The sequence below is a fragment of the Podarcis gaigeae genome (genome assembly GCF_964106915.1).
Source record: "Podarcis gaigeae genome assembly, chromosome: 4".
Classification (NCBI taxonomy): domain Eukaryota; kingdom Metazoa; phylum Chordata; class Lepidosauria; order Squamata; family Lacertidae; genus Podarcis; species Podarcis gaigeae.
In genome coordinates, this window is record NC_139677.1 from 79,761,622 (window position 1) to 79,783,598 (window position 21,977).

Genomic DNA, 21,977 nt, shown 5'->3' on the forward strand with positions numbered 1-21,977 from the left:
ACTTGCAGAATTATCTTTAGCCTCAAAAAGAATGCTCTTAAAAGATTAGACAAATTCATGCATGAGACTAATCACAATGGCTATATTCCACCTCCACTGTCAGAGATAATATGCCTTGGAATTAGCAGTTTCTGCTGGGAAGCCCAGGTGGGCAGTGTTGTTATGCTCAGGTCTTGCCTGAAGGCTTCCCAAAGGCATCTGGTTGGCCACTAGATGGGCCTTCATCCTGATCTGGCAGGTTCTTCTTATGTTCTTAATGTATTTCTCCAGTTGTAGCTTGAAATTATGTACAGTCCATCATAGTATCTTAGGATCTGCCACCTCATTCTGCTGGGATCCCCTGTAGCAGATGATCAAGGCCCATATGCAGTGAAGCTTCCCACTATGAACAAAACCTGGCTAGAAAGGTGAGATTCGAGCTGGAAAAGCTCAGTTTTCAACTGCAGAAGACTTCGTTTGGAACACTGTACACCTATCCTAATGCTTCCCAGTGCTAATGTTAGGTGCACACAGTTGCTTTTTCCAGACTGCACTGTTAAACTGATTTACCACTGAAAAGTGAGGCAGTTAGCACCAATTTTAATTATCTTAAATTGTTTTCATTCCTACTCTGTATCTCCCTAAAGAAGGAAACCATTTAAACGTTCATTTTCGCTGCACCTACTCTGGTGAATTAATGTATTTCAGACTTGACAATACTGATAAAATGATAGTTATCAAGGTCTATTCTATTTATCCTTGGAGAAATGACACTATTTAACAAGAAGAAGTTAAAAGAAAATCTTTCTCGGAGGGCATTGTAAGTCCTATTGCCTCAGTATTGTATTTTCTTCCTACCCATCTTCTATCAATTGTACATTTTGAATTACTTTATGAAATTAAGGCTGCAGTTCAATGCACCTGAGAGCAAATCCCATTGAACTCCGTGGTACTTATGTCTGAGTAAACATGCTTAGAAGCAGGCTGCATAATACATACCAAGTGGACAAACTGCAATCTCCTTTTTCTTCTCCTTAGAAGCAGTTTACCTTTCCTTCAGTGAATATATACATATATTATTATTATTAATAATAATAATAATAATAATAAATATTATTATTACAGTGGCTTTCCCCCTCTCCATTCCAGGGATCAGAGAGGATCCAAACTAGAATACAATATTTAATTATTGATCCTTAAGCCAATATCAAGTACTAGAATATTGCTTGGACAAATATTTAAACAACTCGGAAATATTAACGATCACTTCTAGATTGTTACTAGATGGGGAACATGTGGCCTACTAGATGTTGTCTGACTACAACTCCCATCATGCCTGGCCAACTGAACTCAGTGCCACTGAACTCAGTTCATTACTTCTAGGTAAATATGCTTAAGCTACAGCTGCAAGGCCTCATCTGCACTATGCACTTAAAGCAGTATCGTACCACTTTCAACAGTCATAACTTCTGCCAAAGAATCGTTTAAAATGTAGTTTGTTAAGGGTGTTGAGAGTTGTTAGAGGAGATGCCTGTTCCCCTCAAAGCTAGTTTCCAGGGTTCCCTAGGAAAAGGAGTTGATTGTTAGCCCACTCTGAGAATTGTAGCTGTGAGAACTGGTGTCTCCTCACACTCCTCTCAGCACCCTTAACAAGCGACACTTCCCATGATTCTTTGGGGGAAGCCATGGCTGTTTAAAGTGGTATGATACAGCTTCAAGTGCATAATGCGGACGGAGCCTTAAAGCTGAAACAGATTTCTCCATCTCCCACCATCATGAAGCCTATTCAAGATGGCACATTTGAAAATTCCCAAGATTAATGCTCACAATCATGTTCCAGACCCAAAGTACGGTGGTACCTCAGGTTAAGTACTTAATTCATTCCGGAGGTCCATTCTTAACCTGAAACTGTTCTTAACCTGAGGTACCACTTTAGCTAATGGGGCCTCTCGCTGCCGCTGGAGCATGATTTCTGTTCTCATCCTGAAGCAGAGTTCTTAACCTGAGGTACTATTTCTGGGTTAGCGGAGTCTGTAACCTGAAGCGTATGTAACCCGAGGTACCACTGTAATTAGGACTATCTCTTGAGGCAAAAGCATTCCGGGATCCTGGCACTTCCCTGCTGTCAAGTATGTGACTTCTTGTTTCCTAAAACAGTTTGGACATAAAAGGCCACATGGAACCATTTCAGAACACCTCAAATTCAGCACTTAGTATTTTATTGTCCAACACAGAAATGTACTGGTGACCTGTGGTTTGTACAGCTTTCTCGACAGAACTTGTCAGCATCCCAAAAAACATGAGGGCTCTCAAAGCAACATATCAGAACATCATGGCTTCTAGTCCGTCTTCCATAAACTTCTTATAGATGGCCATAAACTTAGCCACAAATGCTTCCAGGTGATAAATGGCCTTGCTGCCCAGCTGCAGCCGGTGTTCATAGAAAGCTGCCATCTGTGCAACCTCTCCTTTCAGTTGTCCATCACAGTTGTTCAGAAGTTCAGTAAGAAGGCCCTAAAATGAGCAATAGCCAACAGTGAGAGAACTGAGGGCTCCACTCCCTAGAATGTTATGGGTACCATGGGCACTCAACAATCCAGAAAGTTACCCTGTGAGAATCAAGCCATTCAAATGATAATCTCCAATTTGGTAGGAGGGGAGACATTGTCATACAAATAACAGAACTATTAATATTATATTTACAGAGATATGCAATATATACCTGGTCCCAGATGCCCCAGTAATTAGGAATGGAATTACAAGATGCAGAGCACTATCATTGAATCAGAGAATTGTAGAGTTGGAAAAGACCCTGATTATCATCTAGTCCAACCCCTTGCAATGCAGGAATATGCAGCCGTAGGGATCAAACTTGCAACCTTGGTGTCATCAGCACCACACTCCTAACCAACTGAGCTATCCAGGCTACACTATGAACGGTGAAAAATAAAAATGATTAACACATGCATCCCAAGCTTCCATTTAATCCTAGTCTCTGTTACTAAGCCAGTTAATAATCACAACATCAGTTACCTTTATTATAATCTCTGGAGGAATGCAATGGGTTAAGAGTTCATAGAGTCGCCCACGAACTTCCAGGAGCCTGTTGGAATAAAATCATTGGAAAGCTAATGCTTGGTTTTAACTCACTGTAATGCAAAGTTTTAAGGTTTAGTAACCGGCTTTTAAGTCTTTTTCTTTCATTCATTCTCATTCATATCAACTATGACAATCTCAGTCAAATTGCCAAGTCAGAAAATTCAGTTCTCAAAACATTCAAGCTCAATTTGTTTTTGCTTTTTAAATCATGGATGCACATAGCCCCAAGAACTCCAGGCTGGACAGGGTTAGGGATGGATCAGGGATGCATCTCTACTGGCAAAGAAAAACTTTGTTGGTGAGGGACCTCAGACTATGCCCACTTAAAGCTCTGTGGGCACAGATCTACCAGTCGTAGGCCCTGAAGAAGAGTGTTCTGGGTGTCTGGCTCTGCTGGATTCCAAGGCTCCTTTTCCCTGCACCAGTGATGAGTGCCAGAGCACATGGAAATGCCATTTATTTGTAAAAAAATATATACGAATATTGCATGTAGCATTGTGGGGTTAAACTTGTTAAGCCTGCAGATGAGGAGAACATCTCTGTAGTTGGGAATGAAGAGAAGACCTTCGTGCTCCTTGAGTTTTTGTGGTTCGGGAAGCATAAGAGTTATGTAGCCAGAGGGTATATTTAGAGACTCAGAAGAATGCATGAGCAGATAAAGGCAGCAGACAAAGGAACTGGAGCTTTTAAAATTTGGGAAACTGGACATCAGTCGATAGTGTTAAGGGACTATGTCTAGGCAGGGAGAGCTGGGCTATATTTAACATATACTTTTTGCTCCATTGGGTGGAATGCTTTTCTGTGCATGTTAACTTCCCTTGTGCTTATTTTTTTCCCTAAGAACTGCCTTCATCTTTTTACTCAACTTTTAACTTTGTTTCATTTATTTAAAAGCACTAATGTGGTGGCGTTTGTTAATATAACCCCATGTCTAACATGCCAGGTTCTACACTACCTTGATAATAATAATAATAATAATAATAATAATAATAATAATAATAATAATAATAATTTATTATTTATACCCCGCCCATCTGGCTGAGTTTTCCCCAGCCACTCTGGGCGGCTCCCAATCAGTGTTAAAAACCGTACAGCATTACATATTAAAAACTTCCCTGAACAGGGCTGCCTTAAGATGTCTTCTGAACGTCAGGTAATTCTTCATCTCTTTGACATCTGATGGGAGGGCGTTCCACAGGGCGGGCGCCGCTACCGAGAAGGCCCTCTGTCTGGTTCCCTGTAGCCTCACTTCTCGCAATGAGGGAACCGCCAGAAGGCCCTCGGCGCTGGATCTCAGAGTCCGGGCTGAACGATGGGGGTGGAGACGCTCCTTCAGGTATACAGGACCGAGGCCGTTTAGGGCTTTAAAGGTCAGCACCAACACTTTGAATCGTGCTCGGAAACATACTGGGAGCCAATGCAGATCTCTCAGAACCGGTGTTATGTGGTCCCGGCGGCCACTCCCAGTCACCAGTCTCGCTGCCGCATTCTGGATTAATTGCAGTTTCCGGGTCACCTTCAAAGGTAGCCCCACGTAGAGCGCGTTGCAGTAGTCCAAGCGTGAGATAACTAGAGCATGCACCACTCTGGCAAGACAGTCCGCGGGGAGGTAGGGTCTTAGCCTGCGTACCAGGTGGAGCTGGTAGACAGCTGCCCTGGACACAGAGTTAATCTGCGCCTCCATGGACAGCTGTGAGTCCAAAATGACTCCCAGGCTGCGCACCTGGTCCTTCAGGGGCACAGTTACCCCATTCAGGACCAGGGAATCCTCCACACCTGCCCGCCTCCTGTCCCCCAAAAACAGTACTTCTGTCTTGTCAGGATTCAACCTCAATCTGCTAGCCGCCATCCAACCTCCAACCGCCTCCAGGCACTCACACAGGACCTTCACCGCCTTCACTGGTTCTGATTTAAAGGAGAGGTAGAGCTGGGTGTCATCTGCATACTGATGAACACCCAGTCCAAACCCCCTGATGATCTCTCCCAGCGGCTTCATATAGATATTAAAAAGCATGGGGGAGAGGACAGAACCCTGAGGCACCCCACAAGTGAGAGCCCAGGGGTCTGAACACTCACCCCCCACCACCACTTTCTGGACACGGCCCAGGAGGAAGGAGCGGAACCACTGTATGACAGTGCCCCCAGCTCCCAGCCCCTCTAGACGGTCCAGAAGGATGTTATGGTCGATGGTGTCAAAGGCCGCTGAGAGATCCAGCAGAACTAGGAAACAGCTCTCACCTTTGTCCCTAGCCCGCCGGAGGTCATCAACCAGCGCGACCAAGGCAGTTTCAGTCCCATGGTGAGGCCTGAATCCCGATTGGAAGGCATCCAAATGGTCCGTTTACTCCAGGCGTGCTTGGAGTTGTTCAGCAACCACCCGCTCAATCACCTTCCCCAAGAATGGCAGATTTGAGACTCGGCGATAGTTGGCCAAATTGGCCGGGTCTAAAGATGTTTTTTTAAGAAGCGGTTTAATGACCGCCTCTTTCAGCGGGTCTGGGAAGGCTCCCTCACAGAGGGAAGCATTCACCACCCCGCAGAGCCCATCGCCCAGCCCTTCCCGGCTCGCTTTTATCAGCCAGGATGGGCAAGGATCAAGGAGACAGGTGGTCGGTTTCACTCGTCCAAGCAGCCTGTCCACATCCTCGGAGGTAACAGATTGGAATTGATCCCATGTAACAGGACCAGACAGAACTCTAGTACTCTCCCGCCCTGGCCCTGCTCCCACAGTGGAGTCTACCTCCTTCTGAATCTGAGCGATTTTATCTGCAAAAAACTTTGCAAAAGCATTGCAGGGGATCTTGGGGTCCCTACCAGGCCCCGGTGGTATAGGTGGTTCTGATAGATTGCGAACCACCTGAAAAAGTCTCCTGCTGCTGTTTTCTGCAGATGCAATGGAGGCGGCGAAGAAGGCCCTCTTCGCCGTCGCCATTGCCACTTGGTAGGCTCGACGTTGAGCTCTAACCCGTGTCCGGTCTGATTCAGAATGAGTTTTCCGCCACCGGTGCTCTAGCCGTCTCAACGATTGTTTCATTACCCTCAGCTCCGGGGAAAACCACGGGGCTGTCCGGGCTCCATGCAATCGGAGAGGGCGCTTCGGAGCCAGACAGTCAATAGCCCTGGTTAACTCCGCATTCCAGCGGGCCACCAGGGAATCAGCTGAAAGGCCATCAACTTGGGATAAAGCATCCCCTACCACTCTCTGGAAGCCAATTGGATCCATTAAGTGGCGGGGGCGGACCATCCAAATCGGTCCCACCTCCCTGCGAAGGGGAAGGGTTGCGGAGAAGTCCAGTTGCACCAGGAAGTGATCTGACCATGGCACTTCTTTTGTTTCGCTTTTAGTTAATGTCAGATCACCAACATCCGTAGAGGTAAACACCAAGTCTAAGGCATGTCCGTGGCTATGAGTTGGGCCAGACTTATTCAGGGACAGCCCCATGGAGGCCATGCTTTCCACGAAGTCCCGAGCGGCCCCTTGTAAGGTCATGTCGGCATGGATGTTAAAATCCCCCAGGACAACCAAGCTAGGTGTCTCCAGGAGCATATCCGCCACGACCTGAAGCAGCTCGGGCAGGGAATCCTTGGTGCAGCGGGGAGGTCGGTACACCAGTAGGAATCCTGTACTGCCCCTATTGCCCAACTTCCAGAACATGCACTCAGAAAACTGGGTCTTCCCAATAGGATGCCTGGTGCAGACTAATGACTTCCTAAAAATCACTGCAACCCCCCCCTCCCCGCCCACATGACCTGGGTTGCTGTGCGTAAGAGAAACCTGGTGGGCAAACAGCGGCAAGGACAGGCCCATCTGCTTCATCCAACCAGGTCTCTGTCACACATGCCAGATCAAATCCTCCATCCACAATCAGGTTGTGGATGGCAGTGGTTTTATTAATCATTGACCTGGCATTGCACAGCAACACTTTCAGGTCATGTGGGTTTCCCTTGCTGATTACTGTATCCTTTCGGTCAGGACCAGACCTGGAGGCAGGGATAGTCCTCAAAAAACGACTAAACCTGCCTCCTCGGTAATGACATGGTCTGGTCTTAGCATAACTCCTCCTCCTGCCCGTGATCACTGAGATCGGGTGTCCCAATACATCTCCCCCTGTGGAACCTGCCCCACCCAATCTATTGGCTGAGGCCCACTCCCAGGCAGCCATGACCCTTCCCCTTAAAAGGCAAAATACAAACTATATAATAATTTAACAGAATAATAATAATAATAATAAAACAAAACAGAACAAAACAAAACAAAACAAAGCAAGAAACAATAGCCCTGACTAAATGCTTATCCCACCCCAAGCAAAAATAAAATAATGAAATAATATAATATTATAAAAAACAACAACCACCATTTAAAGTGCTGCAAATTAAAAGCGATTAAAACACCTTGAGGTGTTCTTGTGGAGACACAAAGGCAATTTTAGGTTGCCCGGTGAAAGGCAGCCTTGTAGAAAAAGATATTTGGAAGATATTTAATATATTTGAAAGAAATATATTATTTGTATTATGCTTCCTATACCAATTCACTGGAACGCCAAGTGATTTAATTAAGTATGCCAACATTTTTAGTAGCAAAACAAGTTTTTCCTCTTATAAGACACTATAAAAGAAATTATAAGAAGACACTATAAGAGAAATTTTGAGGACGCCAGCGCACCTACCGTATTTTTTGCTCTATAAGACGCACCAGACCACAAGACGCACCTAGTTTTTGGGGGAGGAAAACAAGAAAAAAAATATTCTGAATCTCAGAAGCCAGAACAGCAAGAGGGATCGCTGTGCAGTGAAAGCAGCAATCCCTCTTGCTGTTCTGGCTTCTGGGATAGCTGTGCAGCCTGCATTCACTCCATAAGACGCACACACATTTCCCCTTACTTTTTAGGAGGGAAAAAGTGAGTCTTATAGAGCAAAAAATACGGTAATTTTGAGATACCTGGTATAATTGTTTTGATCACCCTGAATAATCGCCTGAATCTGAAAGCCTAAACCTGGCCAACTGCCAAAGCTAGCAAGCAATCCTGCAACACTATTCTCCTGAGCCGCGTTTTCCAAGTGGAACAGCTTGTTAACAGCAGCATAGTCAGTGCTCTGCAATTTCTAAACAAGGCTTACAACAGCGACAAACTTCTCTAGCATGTCATGGTCCAACACAAGGAAGTCTCAAAATGCTTGTTGGGATGCTTGAAATGACAGGAAACCATCTACAAGCCACAACAGTTGGCAGCAGCTCTGTAGTTAATGTGACAGTTGTCACTGTCTCTTCCTGGCAGTGGGGAGCCGTTTTATCGATATGCACCTTTTAAAATCCTGAGTGTTGAAAAGAAATGATGAGGCAGGTACCTTGGAATTAAAAACAACTTCCTCCTGGCCCTGGATTTTACTGGCACCTGCGTCATTCAACCCCAATAGTCTCTTATAGAAAGGTAAAGGTAAAGGACCTCTGACAGTAAAGTCCAGTCGCGATAACGCTGGGATTGCGGCGCTCATCTCGCTTTACTGGCCGAGGGAGCCGACATTTGTCCGCAGTTTTTCCAGGTCATGTGGCCAGCATGACTAAGCCACTTCTGGCGAAACTAGAGCAGTGCACAGAAACACCGTTTACCTTCCCGCTGGAGCGGTACCTATTTATCTACTTGCACTTTGACGTGCTTTCAAACTGCTAGGTTGGCAGGAGCTGGCACCGAGCAATGGGAGCTCACCCCGCTGCGGGGATTCGAACCGCTGACCTTCCGATCGGCAAGCCCAAGGCTCAGTGGTTTAGACCACAGCGCCACCCGCGTCCCTAAGTCTCTTATAGGCAGCTTCAAAGGCCCTGCTCCTCCATTTCAGCAAATGCTAGCCTGGGACCGAGCTAATAGGGAGTCCACCACTATGAAGCACAAACACTTATTTCACAACTACAGAGCTGCTATTGTCCAGAGATGCAGGATGTGTTCTAAAATTAGGCTGCTTGCTGTAAGATGGTAGGTAAGAGGGCACACAGGTTTAAAAAAAAAAATTGTGAAGAGCAATCATGGAATTGTAGGCAGCCACCTCTTTTTCTACGCCTAAAGCAACAAGTAAAAAATAGCTCACACCAAAAAGGACCACACAGAGGGGAATCTGCGTTGAAAACATTCATATATCTGCACCACACATTTAAAGAACTATTATGCCCTTGAAAAGTCATGGCTTTTCCCAAAGAATCCTGGGAGTTCAGCAGAGCAGTTTAACAATCAATCCCTCTTTCCAGGGGTTTTCAAGAAACTGCAGCTCTGTGAGGGGAACAGAGGTATCCTAACAACTGTCAGCCTCCTTAACGAACTACAGTTCCCAATAAGCCATATAAATAGTGGCTTGAAATGTATGGTGCAAATGTGGCCCACTTCACACAGTGCCGTATCTCTTAAAAGAGTTTTAATGAGATCAGGAGCAGAACACATGACTAACGGTATCATCCGTTCACAGCAAGGAAGGATTCAGTGCTCCAAATTCACCATGACAGGATGTCATTTTGTTTCTGCCAATGCAATATATCTAAAGCTAGACAAATGGCTGGCAGCTGTAAAGAGGGCGGCGGCTGAACGAGTGCCAACACCAGAGAACTTCATTGGCTGAAAAGAAAAAGTTTTACAGCACAAACAAACAAAGATGCTCTCATCCGATCCAGCTGGAAATGCTTCATTGCACTGAGCAAGCAAGTTTGTTTTACAGCAGCCTGGTTCATTGCAGCTGTTTTTAGAATATCAAAGATGGCTGCTAATGAGAACTTGACATCTCAGTGAGTCATTTTGTGCACTGCATACCATAGGAACGTCCTTGCTGGAAAATAACCCGAGACTCCACCAAGCCCAGCTATCTGAGTACATGACTGCTACTCTTTCCTCACAAAGAAATTGGAAATAATACACAGTTGAAGTTTCTCTGTGGTGAACATCTGGCTAATTCAGATGACAGCCTTGAGATGGGTTAAGAGCTCTGAGAACTTAAAGAAGAATGTGTTGGTCTATTCGGACCCCTTTTTCTTAATGGCGACACAGACCATTCAAAACATAGGAATATGCTGTGAGCAGGGCAGTGGGGTGGGGTACGGTAAAGAAAAGCTATGACCATGAACTGTAACGTTGCTCCCCGCCCCTGCTCAGGCTGCACAGAAAAAGCAATTGGGTTCCTGAAATTCAGGCTGATTGTGAAGATAAAATTTAACTGATAGAATTCTACAAGCAAGCACTTCCTTATGGCAGAGCTGCCAGGCACCATCCTGTCGCCCAGGCATCTTCGCTTGGTTGCGAGTTCAAAATGCACCTGGCTAATTTCAAACACTGAGACCGTAACCATCGTGGCTAGTAGCTACTGTGATCTGCTCCCAAACAACAAGAATTTCTGTGAAGGAACTGCATCAGAAACTGGGATTTTAATATATAATTGTCTCATAGCTTGAGGTGCCCAGGAGGCAGACTACTGTATGTTACTACCTGCAACAGATTTATTTGTTTAGGAACACAGGTTGCCACTTTAGACCAGGTGAGACCACTTGACCATCTAAGCCCAGTTTTGTGTATTCTGATTGGCCATGGTTCTCCAGGGTCTCAGGAAGAGAACAGTGTTTTCCATCACCTGCTTCTTTTAACTGGAAGTGAACCTGGGATCTTCTTCATACCATGCACATGCTTTTGGCTGCGAGGTTGTGCAGCAGTTTCAGGATTCCTGCATACAGTTAACTATCCGCTTTCAGAAATCTTTTTCTCCAAACATTTACACACTGATATAAAGGCATGTTTAATACCTTAATGACCAAGGCTAACCTCATCAGCCTGAAATTTACTTCAATCAACTCCTACCGGGTTTTTATCAAGTTCCTGGAAATGCACTCTGTCTAGACATTCTAGCACACATAGTATTAAACTGCTACGCTGCATTTTAATATCAGCCAACTTACAAGCACCATCCATTTTACAGCTAGGCATTGTCCCCCACCACACTGACCTACCTCTGTGGGGTCTGCTGACCAACAATGGCATTTGCCGTCTCTCTCAGATATACCTCCCAGTCCGTCTCAGAAATGTCTTGGTCTGGAGTGAAAGGATACCTGTGCAACCAACAGCGATGACTTGCTTAAATACAAAACAAACAAACAAACAAACAAACAAACAAACAAATAGCCCTTTTGTAACCAAAACTCCTCCTGTATTCACCCATTCTTCTGGACTTACTGTTGCACCCTGCACGCCTCACACATCAGAAGGGCCTTTCGGAGATTTCGGCCAGACTTCTCTGCAATCCTCTGAGCAAGTTCTCTAGGAAGAACCAGACCCTCCTTCTTACACACAACGGACAATACGTTGCAGATCTAGAGATTCAACAAGGCAATTAAAAGTTTTGCATGGTACCTCACTTTCCAAAAATTCCAAGTATCTCCGCTCTAGTTGCAGCAGCCAGCTACAGGGGAAGTCCCTATATTATACGAGATACATGAAGGCACAAAGGAGCCAGTTTTACAAATTCTGTTTGCAGGTGACCTGCGCCCACCTGACTACCTCTTCCTTGCCACAAGCCCCATTTGCCAGCCCTCCTGGGTACCAGGTAAGATCAACGCAATGCCTTCCCAAGTGCATTTCTCCACAAAGGAATAAATTCCTTCCTGCTGCTCCTTGAGCCAGGGACAAACCACATCAGCAGTTGCTCCCTGTATTCTTTACAGTAGCAGTAAGACAGACAAATTCTAAGTGGTATTTTCTAGTTTCAGAGAAATGCTTGGAGAAGTGTGGACTAGAGAATGCATGGAACTAGGCATTGGTGGCAAAGTGATGGCGTTTCAAAGACCTCTAACAGTTCTTTATCTCCCTCCCATGACTTATTACCTACCATTAGGTGTCCAGCTATTTCTTAGTCCACGGACACTTCTGCCCCATTCCAATTCTTGCTAAACAAATAAAAATTACAACCCGCATTTTTGAAGAAAACCCACAGTCATGCAAAGTACTGTAAAGGGGAACCTAACTTGGAAGTCTTCCATGCACACAGACACAGGATTAACTAGGCAGACAGAGTCAGGGGGAAACAAAGAACATGGAATCCCAAATCAGGTATTTAAACTTCTTGCATCCAACATGACACAGAGTAAAATGCAAGCGCACTGAAGGGCTGTCTGTCTGCCACTGCCTTGAACCTACATCTTCAATGCTGGGCGCAGGCACTCGCACTGCAAGGCACCTGCTCCGGATAGGTGCAATGACTTTCGATGTAGAATTGCAGCACAGTATTAATCTGCAGGTAGCCATATACTTCTCCATGGTTCGGCGCAACGCATGCTGGGCATCTTTTGTAAGCTTGTCCACTTCAGTCAACAGCACCACTGAAAAACAAAACAAAACAAAGCCAACCTTTATCATGCTTTCACAGAGTCTATCTTAACTTGGCTTTTCGCTTCTGCTGATACAATGGGACAGGATTAGAGAAAACCTTCCCACTTGTGCCTCTTCAACTGTAGTTCCCGGGAGGTGCTTCCCCACGGTGCAATCCTGCGCTGATGGCAGTTTGTGTAAATATTCTAGCCATATGTCTGGGAAAGGCACATCACCTGAAACAGCCAGGGAATGGCTGGCTTAGCCACGACAGCACGCAAGAGGGGTTCTTGCAACTGGGATGCCTCTGACCTTGCTTTGACCCCGGGATCTTCCACTTGCTATTTCCAGCATCTCCAGGTAAGGCTAAGAAAGGATCCTGTTTAAAACCCTGGAGAAGGACTGCAAGTCGGTACAGACCATCCTGGTATTCTCTAAGTGTTGTTGGACAACAGCTTAGCCATGCTGGCTGGGGCTGATGGGAGTTGTAGTCCAACAATATGTATGATTTGCTTATATGGCAGCTTCCTATGTTCACATGGGTCTTTCCCATGAGAGAAGCACTTTACCAGGAAGGAAGGTACCACATAGCAGCGGTGGGGGGCAGAGAGAGACAGAGACTCTGCATTCAACCTCGTCCATTTGATTAGAAAGTATTTACATATGCATGAAATCACAGTACAATGAAATGTCTTCCTTATTGTTCTGTATGAGTGAGTGTGACAAGTCAGGAACTGGCTTGAGCTGGTGCTACTTTTGCAAAAATATATATATTTAAACAAATAATACTACATTGCCACTTCCCACCGAGAATAACGACAAAAAAGCCAGCTTAGTTCAGCCAAAGAAAACTGATGATCAGCTGAAGCCGATGAATGAATATTGTTACAGAGCCAATGCACACTACTGCAAATCTTTTATATCCAAGGTTCAAAAGGTATTTGTTTAAAGCATTTTTTACCCAGCGCTTCAGCTGAAAAGGCTCCCAGAGCAGCTTACAAAGATCAGAAATAAAGAGTCCTTGCCCTCAGGCTTACAATCTAAACGACAGGACACACAAGGAAAGGGGCTTGGGAGGGAGACAGAAAAAAGAAGAAGCTATGTCAAGCACTTGTTCTTAGTTACACAATTCAGATCACTGGATTCAGAGGCCAGAGAGCCAACCTTTACAGGTAGTAATGATGATACCATTGCTATTAAAAAAATCAACACTGTAAACTGCAGATTGCATTTGGCCACAATAAGCTTAAGAGTGGGTGCTCTACAGCAGGCACAGGCAAACTCCGGCCCTCCAGATGTTTTGGGACTACAATTCCCATCATCCCTAGCTAACAGGACCAGTGGTCAGGGATGATGGGAACTGTAGTCCAAACATCTGGAGGGCCGGAGTTTGCCGGTGCCTGCTCTACAGGGGCGTGGGGAGTTTCAAATGTTGCAAAACCAAGTCTCTCATGTAGCCTGGAAGTCTGCCAAGCATATTGCTACTGCAATATTGCCCTCATGCAAACAGATTATCTGCCTCTGATTCTATCTGCCAGATCAGGCTTGGCAATAGACCATTCTACTCTGCATGCAGAAGGTCCCCTTCGAGACATTTGCAAGTAGGGCTGCAAAAGACTGCATGTCTGAAACCCAGGAGAGCCCCTGCCAACCAGTACAGACAATATGGAGCTAGATGGACCAAGGATCTCACTAAGTATAAGGCTGCTTCCTAGGTTCCTAAGCAAAGGGAACCATAGAGTATTTTGAGAATACAAAGTCACAGAAGAATCAATAGGTGAGAAGAGTCTAGACACCTTCTAACAACATGCAAACCTCCCACTTTCTGAATACCATGAAGCTCAGAGCAAAAATTCAAACATCAACAGCTATGGATCTTTTGGACAGTTATTACAATTACAGAAATAAATTGGAGCTATATATACTATTATCTGGAACACAAGTATTGCACATATTTCAATTTCCCCCCTCATTTCTGAAATACATGCATTTCTGTTGGGGAACTACAATATTTCTGGAAATTTTGTATCTCTAAAAGTGACAGAAGACAAAAAAAGCTGGAGAATATAAAGAATTTACAATATTCAAAGCACATGGCTGATCTTGTGCAAAGTATTGCAAGATAATTTTCTTCAAGCTTATTGCTCATTTACAGACCTTTAAAATCTCGCTGGGTGCTTGTCTCAAGTTGCTGTGACTGAGCTAATGTCTTCAGTAATTCCTGAATTACCACCCGGTCACTGTTTCCTGCATCACTGAAAATAAGTTCAGATTAAAATATGATACTCAAGGAGGGTGCAGTGGATGGCTGGGGAGGGTCCCAAGGGCCAGACAGAGAGGACTGGAGGGCAGCATATGCAAACAATTCCTTAAAGATATTCAGCTATACCTCGGAAGTCGAATGGAATCCATTCCGGAAGTCTGTTGGTTCGGAAAGCAAGGCGTGGCTTCCGATTGGCTGCAGGAAGCTCATGTAGCCAATCAGAAGCTGCGTCGGACATTCAGCTTCCAAAGAACATTCGCAAACCAGAACACTCACTTCCGGGTTTGCGGCGTTCAGAAGCCAAAACGTTCAACTCACAATGCATTCAGGATCCAAGTTACGACTGTACTTTGGTTTCTTTAACAGTAAAGCTGGAGCTAGCTTTAAAATTGCAACAATAAAACAAGGGTCTTCTAGCACCTCGGTAGTTTTTGCTGCAATGGGCTATAAAATTTACTCCTCTGCAAATTATAAGAATTGCAAAATTCCCACAGCCTCTTACTGGATCTTGTGAGCTTACTGCAAACATACCTTGGGTTAACTTCAAGGTGATAGTTGCTGGCAATAGTGCTAATTTCAATCTTCTTTTTAGAAGGCGCCTGAAAAGAAAGATTATTGAACAAAAAATGCATTTTAAAGAGATCAGTGACGGAAAGACTTAGCTGAAATCAGTGGGTTATGAATACAGTCTTCAAAAACCACCCACTGCTAACTGCTTAGCATGAACTGAGTTGAAGGACTAGAAGGGCTTAACGGCACCCAGGCTACAATGCCCCAGGGAAACTACGAAATAAAGAGACTCAGCGTGAAAATGGCGGCAGGTGGAATGGCATGCAAGGAAAAGGGTAACACCCTGGGTTCAAAGCTCTCAAATTCAAGCAGCATGCTAACCTCTTGGAAAGGATGGGATGAGCCCCAGTCCGCATGTCTCTTTAAATCATAGTTTAAAACTAAGGTTTCATGCAAATGAGCAGCATGGTCAAGCACACTACTCTGAAGTTCCTTCTCTGCCATGAAACTGACTTGTCATGTTGTCCAAAGCTGGGTTCATGAATAATCTTATGCACTTCTATCAGGTTGCCTCTGGCTTGCCTTTTCTCTAAACTAAAAAGCACCCCAAATCTCCTCCTAAGGAGGTTGCTGCCTCTCCCCCCACACAGCTGTGGGCAGGAAACATTCTCTAGATCAGCCTTTCTCAACCTGTGGGTCCCCAGATGTTGTTGAATTGCAACTCCCATCACCCCTAGCTAGCAAGGCCAGAGCTCAGGGATGATGGGAGTTGTAGTCCAACAACACCTGGGGACCCACAGGTTGAGAACCGCTGCTCTAGATCGTTTCCCGTGCGCAGCGGCATCGGGGGAAGTTATGCTCCTGGGAGCACAACCTCCTCTGGTGCTGCCGGGTTGGAAACAATCCAGGGAGCGCCTGCCAAATGCAGCATCGGGGGAATTTGCACTCCCGCCAACGAGCTGGCTGGCAATGCACAGCTTCTTCCCCCCCCCCAACGTAGCTGCAGGCAGGAAACACCCCCCAGATCACTCCCCACTCACTGCGGCGGCATCGTGGGAAGATGCACTCCTGCCAACGAGCTGGCTGGTGGCGCACCACTTCTCCATCCCCATGTCACTATCCGTGTATTAGACAACCCCAGTTTTTTGACATGATTTTTGAGTCAAAAAACCTTGTCCAATAACATGGGAAAATATGTTAAGTCCAGGGTCATTGCCCTTCTGGTCAGTTCCATGACCAATTGTCCTTGGGCAAAGTCATTTGGGGTATTTATAGAGATTTTACATTATACTTCCAGCTTCTCTGTAAGAAGATTACAACTTCCTAATTTCTTGAAGTGAATCATCACTTGCGTCGCTTCTGATTTTAGGAACTAATAATATTGATAAGAACTTCATTCTACTTCTCTCAAAACATTCTTCACGTGTACAGTAAGGCTTTCAAGTATACCTTTTACCCACGGTGATTAAATAGACCTTATCTAGTTCAGATCAAACTACAAAATGAAGCTATACAGACACTGCAGCATCATTTTGCACTGCCCTATTTTAGTTTAAAAGTGCTAACCTTCACATCTCTTTCTGTGCTTATATTAATAACATGCCACTACTTTATATGCAGGCATTTTGAAGATGATGAAAAAGACATTTGTCAAGTTCCGCCCATAGCTAGATGCCAAAGGGCCCTCAGATAGGAAAGCATCTGACAGGAAGGGAAGCTGATATTTGGAAAGACTATCTACTTAAAACTGTTCCACTTAAAACTCCCCAGCATTAAGACGTTTGCAGGCACAACATGTTCCCATAATGTCTTATTAACTTAAGCAGGAAAATTTAATTTAAAAAGAAATAAAAATGGCAAGAGAGACCTTTTGCACAATGCTTTGGAAATATCTGTCTTCTCCAAGAACTCTGCTGATTACTAACCACTCTCTTTGCAATTTGCTGATTAAAATGCAAGCTTTTCCCAAAAAAAAAAAAAAAAAGATTTTTGAATTGATAGAAAGAAAATCTGTAGTAATAGATTTTCCAGGGACTGTTTTCACTCCCCAAGCAGCTAACTACGCAAAGAGTTCATTATGTTTGTTGAAAACATCACTTTGCAAATACTTATCAAGTTATTGGTGGCATGTGAGAAAGCAATAATAATTAGTCAGCGAAGACCACAATAAAGACGATCTGGTTTCTTGACACTAACTGCAGGCTTCAGCCTGAGACAGAAGGAAATGTAAGCTAAGTGCCCAACTAAATCATTTCAAATATCACACAACTGAAAGGAGATAATAGTACCGGTAAATCCTTGGCAGTGATTTGCCAGGGAGAATTCTTCCAGCACAGAATGTTTACAGCCTAATCAAGTGCTAATTCATAATAGGAGGAAACAGCCACTGGTTATTTAACCAACTGTGGAAATGGTGCTTAAATTGCCTGTAGGTCTTTTTCCAGCCCGGACACAAGTGTGTAGACAGCCACAGACATGCCTTCTCCACTTCCAAACTTTGCAGACTTAGGGTGGAGGTCTGAAGAGGCCTGTAAGTGTGTTTTCCTGAACAAGCCCACGTATTACCAGGGTGCACAATTGCGAGGAAGCTGGGAAATACATTCAGGTAAACAAGCTTACATGTGAAACACTCAGCGGTTGAGAGTGAAAGGGGCAGAACTGGAGATATTGGATTGGCCTGATCTGTGTACCCCTTTGGATGTCAGGGGGTGAGGAACCTCAGGCCTAGGGGACAAATATAGTCTATGCACTTTTGCCCTCATGTATCCAGGTCGGACAACTTCTGGAGATTAAAAACTAGCATGTGTTGAAATGTGCTGGCTTTTCCTGCATTATGTTGACAGTCAACATCTTTATCTCGTTTTGTAAATATGAAGTTAGGGCAGATTCTTACTGTTATGCTCTGATGTTCGATCCTCAGCTTCTCCACTCCGGAGCCATAGAGTTCTCTCAGCAAGCACATGATTCTGGTCTTTTTTCCAGCTCCTGAAGGCCCATACACTAAGAGATGAGGAAAGTCGCCACACTGAACCTGTCAAATGGAATACAGTAAAACTGAATTACAGTAATGTCTCAGTCAGCATCATGCTTAGTCAGCATCATAAACACAGAGAATGATACATATTTTAGTATACCGTTCCCCACACTAGTTTTACAGCCCTTCACAATGTTGTCGTTTCCTTTGGAAGGCCATCAATTTAGACATGAGCACAAAATAGAGAGTTCAAGAGGACATGAAACTGTGACCGTGCATGGCGTAAGTCTGATAAAAGCCCTTGGTGCATCAGGTTTTCTAGGAGTCAGGTGGCTTGAGAACACATACCGAAACAAACTAGGACCTGGAAGACCAGAGTTCAAATCCCCACTCAATCATGAATCTTGGGCGGGTCTTCAATTCTCAGCCTAACCTACCTCACAAAGTTGTTGTGAAGATAATATAGAGAAGAAGAGGTGTGCCCCCTTGAGATCATTGGAAGAAAGGTGGGATATAAATGGAATAAAAATAAAAATAGTCAAAAAGTGCATACAGTAAACTTGAAAATAACTTTGAGAAGCCAATTTTTAATAAACAAATGCAGAATTTTGTTGCAAGCCATAGACACCCTTATCCAGGGGTGTAGCCAGGATTTTTGTTGGGGGGGGCAGGACTTTCATTAGGGTGGGACAGAACCGACATGACTGGTCAGTTAGTTAAGTATTTCTATTGTTTTACATGATGGGGGAGCAGCTGCCCCCCTGGCTTATTTGGGCATTGAGCCCTAGGATCAAAGAGCTGGAAGGACCTCAAAGGTAATCTGGTTCAACCTTCTGCTGTTAAAGGAAATCCACAATCACAGCATCTCCAATAGGTCAAAATCTAGCCTCAGGTGGAAAATGAAAGAAAGCACACCACCTTTTGAAGCAAGCTAAAGGACTGGAATTCAGTTGCAAAGCACTTCTTTTCTCTTTTGTTTTTTGCACAAAATGGTCTGCAGAGTAAAGGTTTCAGTTCTCTGACATCTCTAGCCAGGTAGTCCTGGAGCTGTTGCTGCCACCAGCCATTGTAGAAAATAATGGACTAGATGAAACAACCATCTGATTCCATACAGGGTAGTTTCCTAGTTTCCTAATGGATCAGGTTAGAATGTGAACGACCTGAGTGCCCCAAGCTACTCAACTGAGTTCTCTCTATCATACAAGACTGCCAGTATCATAGGATGCCAAAAAAGATTATTTTGGGATTCACCGCTTCATTCTGCCAGGTTTATGTACATCTTTCATACTTTAGCCACTGCGCCTAGCTAGCTCCATTTAATCTGTGGTTGACTGCATTCCAGAACCAGGCCTGTCTTGTATCACAGGAGCCAACCCTTGAAATCTGTGTCAGATGAACTATTAACCCCAAAAACAATCGCTTTTTGCAACAGAGCAATTGCATATTTTGTGGTCAAGAGTACACAAAGTGTTCCTACTTCATTTCAGATCTGACAAACAACGTATTACAGTGGCACCAAGTTAAGTTTATACATAGACAATTACCCTGGCGTAAATCATCTTTCCATAAACAAGCCACCAACATGAACAGCAGCAGCTAGAATTAGAGAAAGTCCTGGGAGGAGATCACCAATGGTTAATGCTTTGGTACCTGAGCCTGTCTAATATGTATTCTTTAACCTAGAAGCCCTATTCCCAAATCCCTAATGGATGGTGAATGTTGAAGGGAAAACATAACTACACACAAAGACCACCCCCCAAAAAAATTCCTTTTAAAAAAATTATATGTTCCAGGATTGAGATTTTTGCTCAAATCAAACCACAAGAGCCAAAACTCCAAAACCAAGACAGTGGCATTGTGATGTTCGCTTTGTGAAATTTTTGAATGCAGAGCCACACAAGTAGTAGAATCCCCCCCTTCCACACCGCAACCCAAAAATAATTATTTGTGCAATCAAAGACATACCATTGCTTAAAGTCCACTGGAATTGGAGCATTCTTAAGTTTGCAGGGGATTTTATGTTGCCCTGGGTTCAATTTACTTAGTAGCCATGTTCTCTGTCTTGGAAGTGTGATACTATCACAAATTACTGGTGCTGCAAACAGTCACTGCCTTATACCAAGACAGACAGTATAAGCTGCCTTATACTGAGATATACCACTGGCCTATCCAATCCTGTGTACAACAGCCTCACCACTCCATATGTTTTGGATTACAACTTCCAATAGCCCCAACCACCAGGGTCATGCTGACTAGGACCGATGGGAGTTGCGGTCCAAAACATCTGGACTGGAAGTCACCAGGCTGGGGAAGCCTGGTCTATACTGAGAGCCAGCAACTCTCCAGGGCTGCAGACAAGTCTTTCTAGCCCTACTGCCAAACGCTAAACTTGATTACCATTCAGGCTTTGCATTAAAAGGTCACAGGATGCAGCTCTGGCATTTCATGGATTTTCTACCCTACTATTTTACACTGGAGTTTTTTCTTTAAATATGTATGCCTGCATGTGTAAATATTCTTGCCAACTGACATATTTTGTGCTTAAGATGGAAGCAGTTCAGGTCTATGAAAGCTCATGTCCCAACCAATATTGTATGGTAGGGTATTTGGTACTCCCAAATACCCTAATTTTTGCTTTGCACCTGCTGTTGAGCACCATCATGAGGGAGAGAAGCTACGGTGCTTTTCCAAACCAGGGTTCAGTACCTGGATAGGTGAGGCGGTAACAAAGAGATATAAATGCACCTGAGGACATACACAATGCATTTTTGTCATCACAGCTTACCCCCTCTCCAAATGTATCCAAGAGCCTGACTTAACTTGAGCTCACGCATCAGCAACATAAAGAGTATTCTCAGTTAGCAGGCATGCACATATGCTCACTACACATGTTCAGATGCTTTTCTTTTTCTTATTGGTACTTCATGTACTGCAGGACTGAAATCAATTCCAAGACTGCTCTTTGGCTGGAACCAAGGCTGGCGCTATCATTAGGTCAACTAGGCAGCTGCCTAGGGCACAGACTTCACAGGGGCGCAGTATTGACCTTTGAGGGGCACAGTTTCATACAGATTCACTGGATTTGTGTACTGAAACACTTTCTTTGGCATTTGAGAAAGATAACCAAATATTGTCGCATTGCCTAGTCTTGCAATTTAAATTAAATTTAGCAGTTGAAGTTTTGTGCTTTTCATTTTTTCCCTACATCTGTTTTTGAAAATTGAAGAAATAATAATAATAAGAAGAAGGGTGGTGCAAATAGGTAGCTCTGCCTAGCACCGGCTCTTGCTATAACCCAATAAAACAGGAAAGAAAGGGGGATGGGGTGTTTGAAGCTATTGCGGAGAGCAAAAACACTCGCCAATACCCGAGGACCAGCGTGTCCAAAAGCCGCCGAAGAGGTGAAGAGATAAGAAAGAGAAGGGCACCCGAGCATGTGCAGAGCGCCAGCCGCCTCTCTCCCTATCTCACCAGGTTGCGAAGCTGCGCTGCCTGATCCCGGTGATAGTCCACTTTGCCGAGGGAGTTCGGCCGGTACTTGTCCACCCAGAGACTCATGGCCACGATCCGCAGAGAAAGAACCGGATTGCAAAAGAATAAAAATAAAAAGCGCGCGCTCCGCTGCCGCGCTCCCGCCCACGATAGGCGACTCAAGCGCCGCCACCGCCCCGTGGAAACGTCACCGAGCATGCGCACGAGCCCCTCTTTTAGGTCGTCAGCCTCGGCTCTTTCACTTCCGCCAGTTCGATCGAATCTAGGCCCCGCCTTCCTCGCTTACGGTGGCCGCCTGGGGATAAAATAATGAAACAAAGGGAAGCTTAAC

The 21,977-nt window shown here is 44.6% G+C and overlaps 2 protein-coding genes across 2 annotated transcripts in view; both read right to left on the bottom strand.

Annotated features, from left to right (window-relative positions):
• Nucleotides 1–21,977, bottom strand: part of LOC310843240 (cilia- and flagella-associated protein 337-like) — a 1,288,916-nt gene that overhangs the window by 393,309 nt on the left and 873,630 nt on the right. The gene's annotated exons all lie outside the window — the stretch shown is intronic.
• Nucleotides 2,182–21,838, bottom strand: RFC3 (replication factor C subunit 3). The gene is made up of 9 exons (XM_083737083.1): nucleotides 21,626–21,838; nucleotides 18,074–18,211; nucleotides 15,202–15,269; nucleotides 14,565–14,662; nucleotides 12,237–12,418; nucleotides 11,277–11,413; nucleotides 11,054–11,152; nucleotides 3,013–3,082; nucleotides 2,182–2,493 (listed from the first exon to the last, which is right to left on the bottom strand). Exons 1-9 carry the CDS (start codon nucleotides 21,710–21,712, stop codon nucleotides 2,302–2,304), a joined length of 1,071 nt encoding a protein of 356 aa, XP_083593209.1. The 5' UTR covers nucleotides 21,713–21,838; the 3' UTR covers nucleotides 2,182–2,301.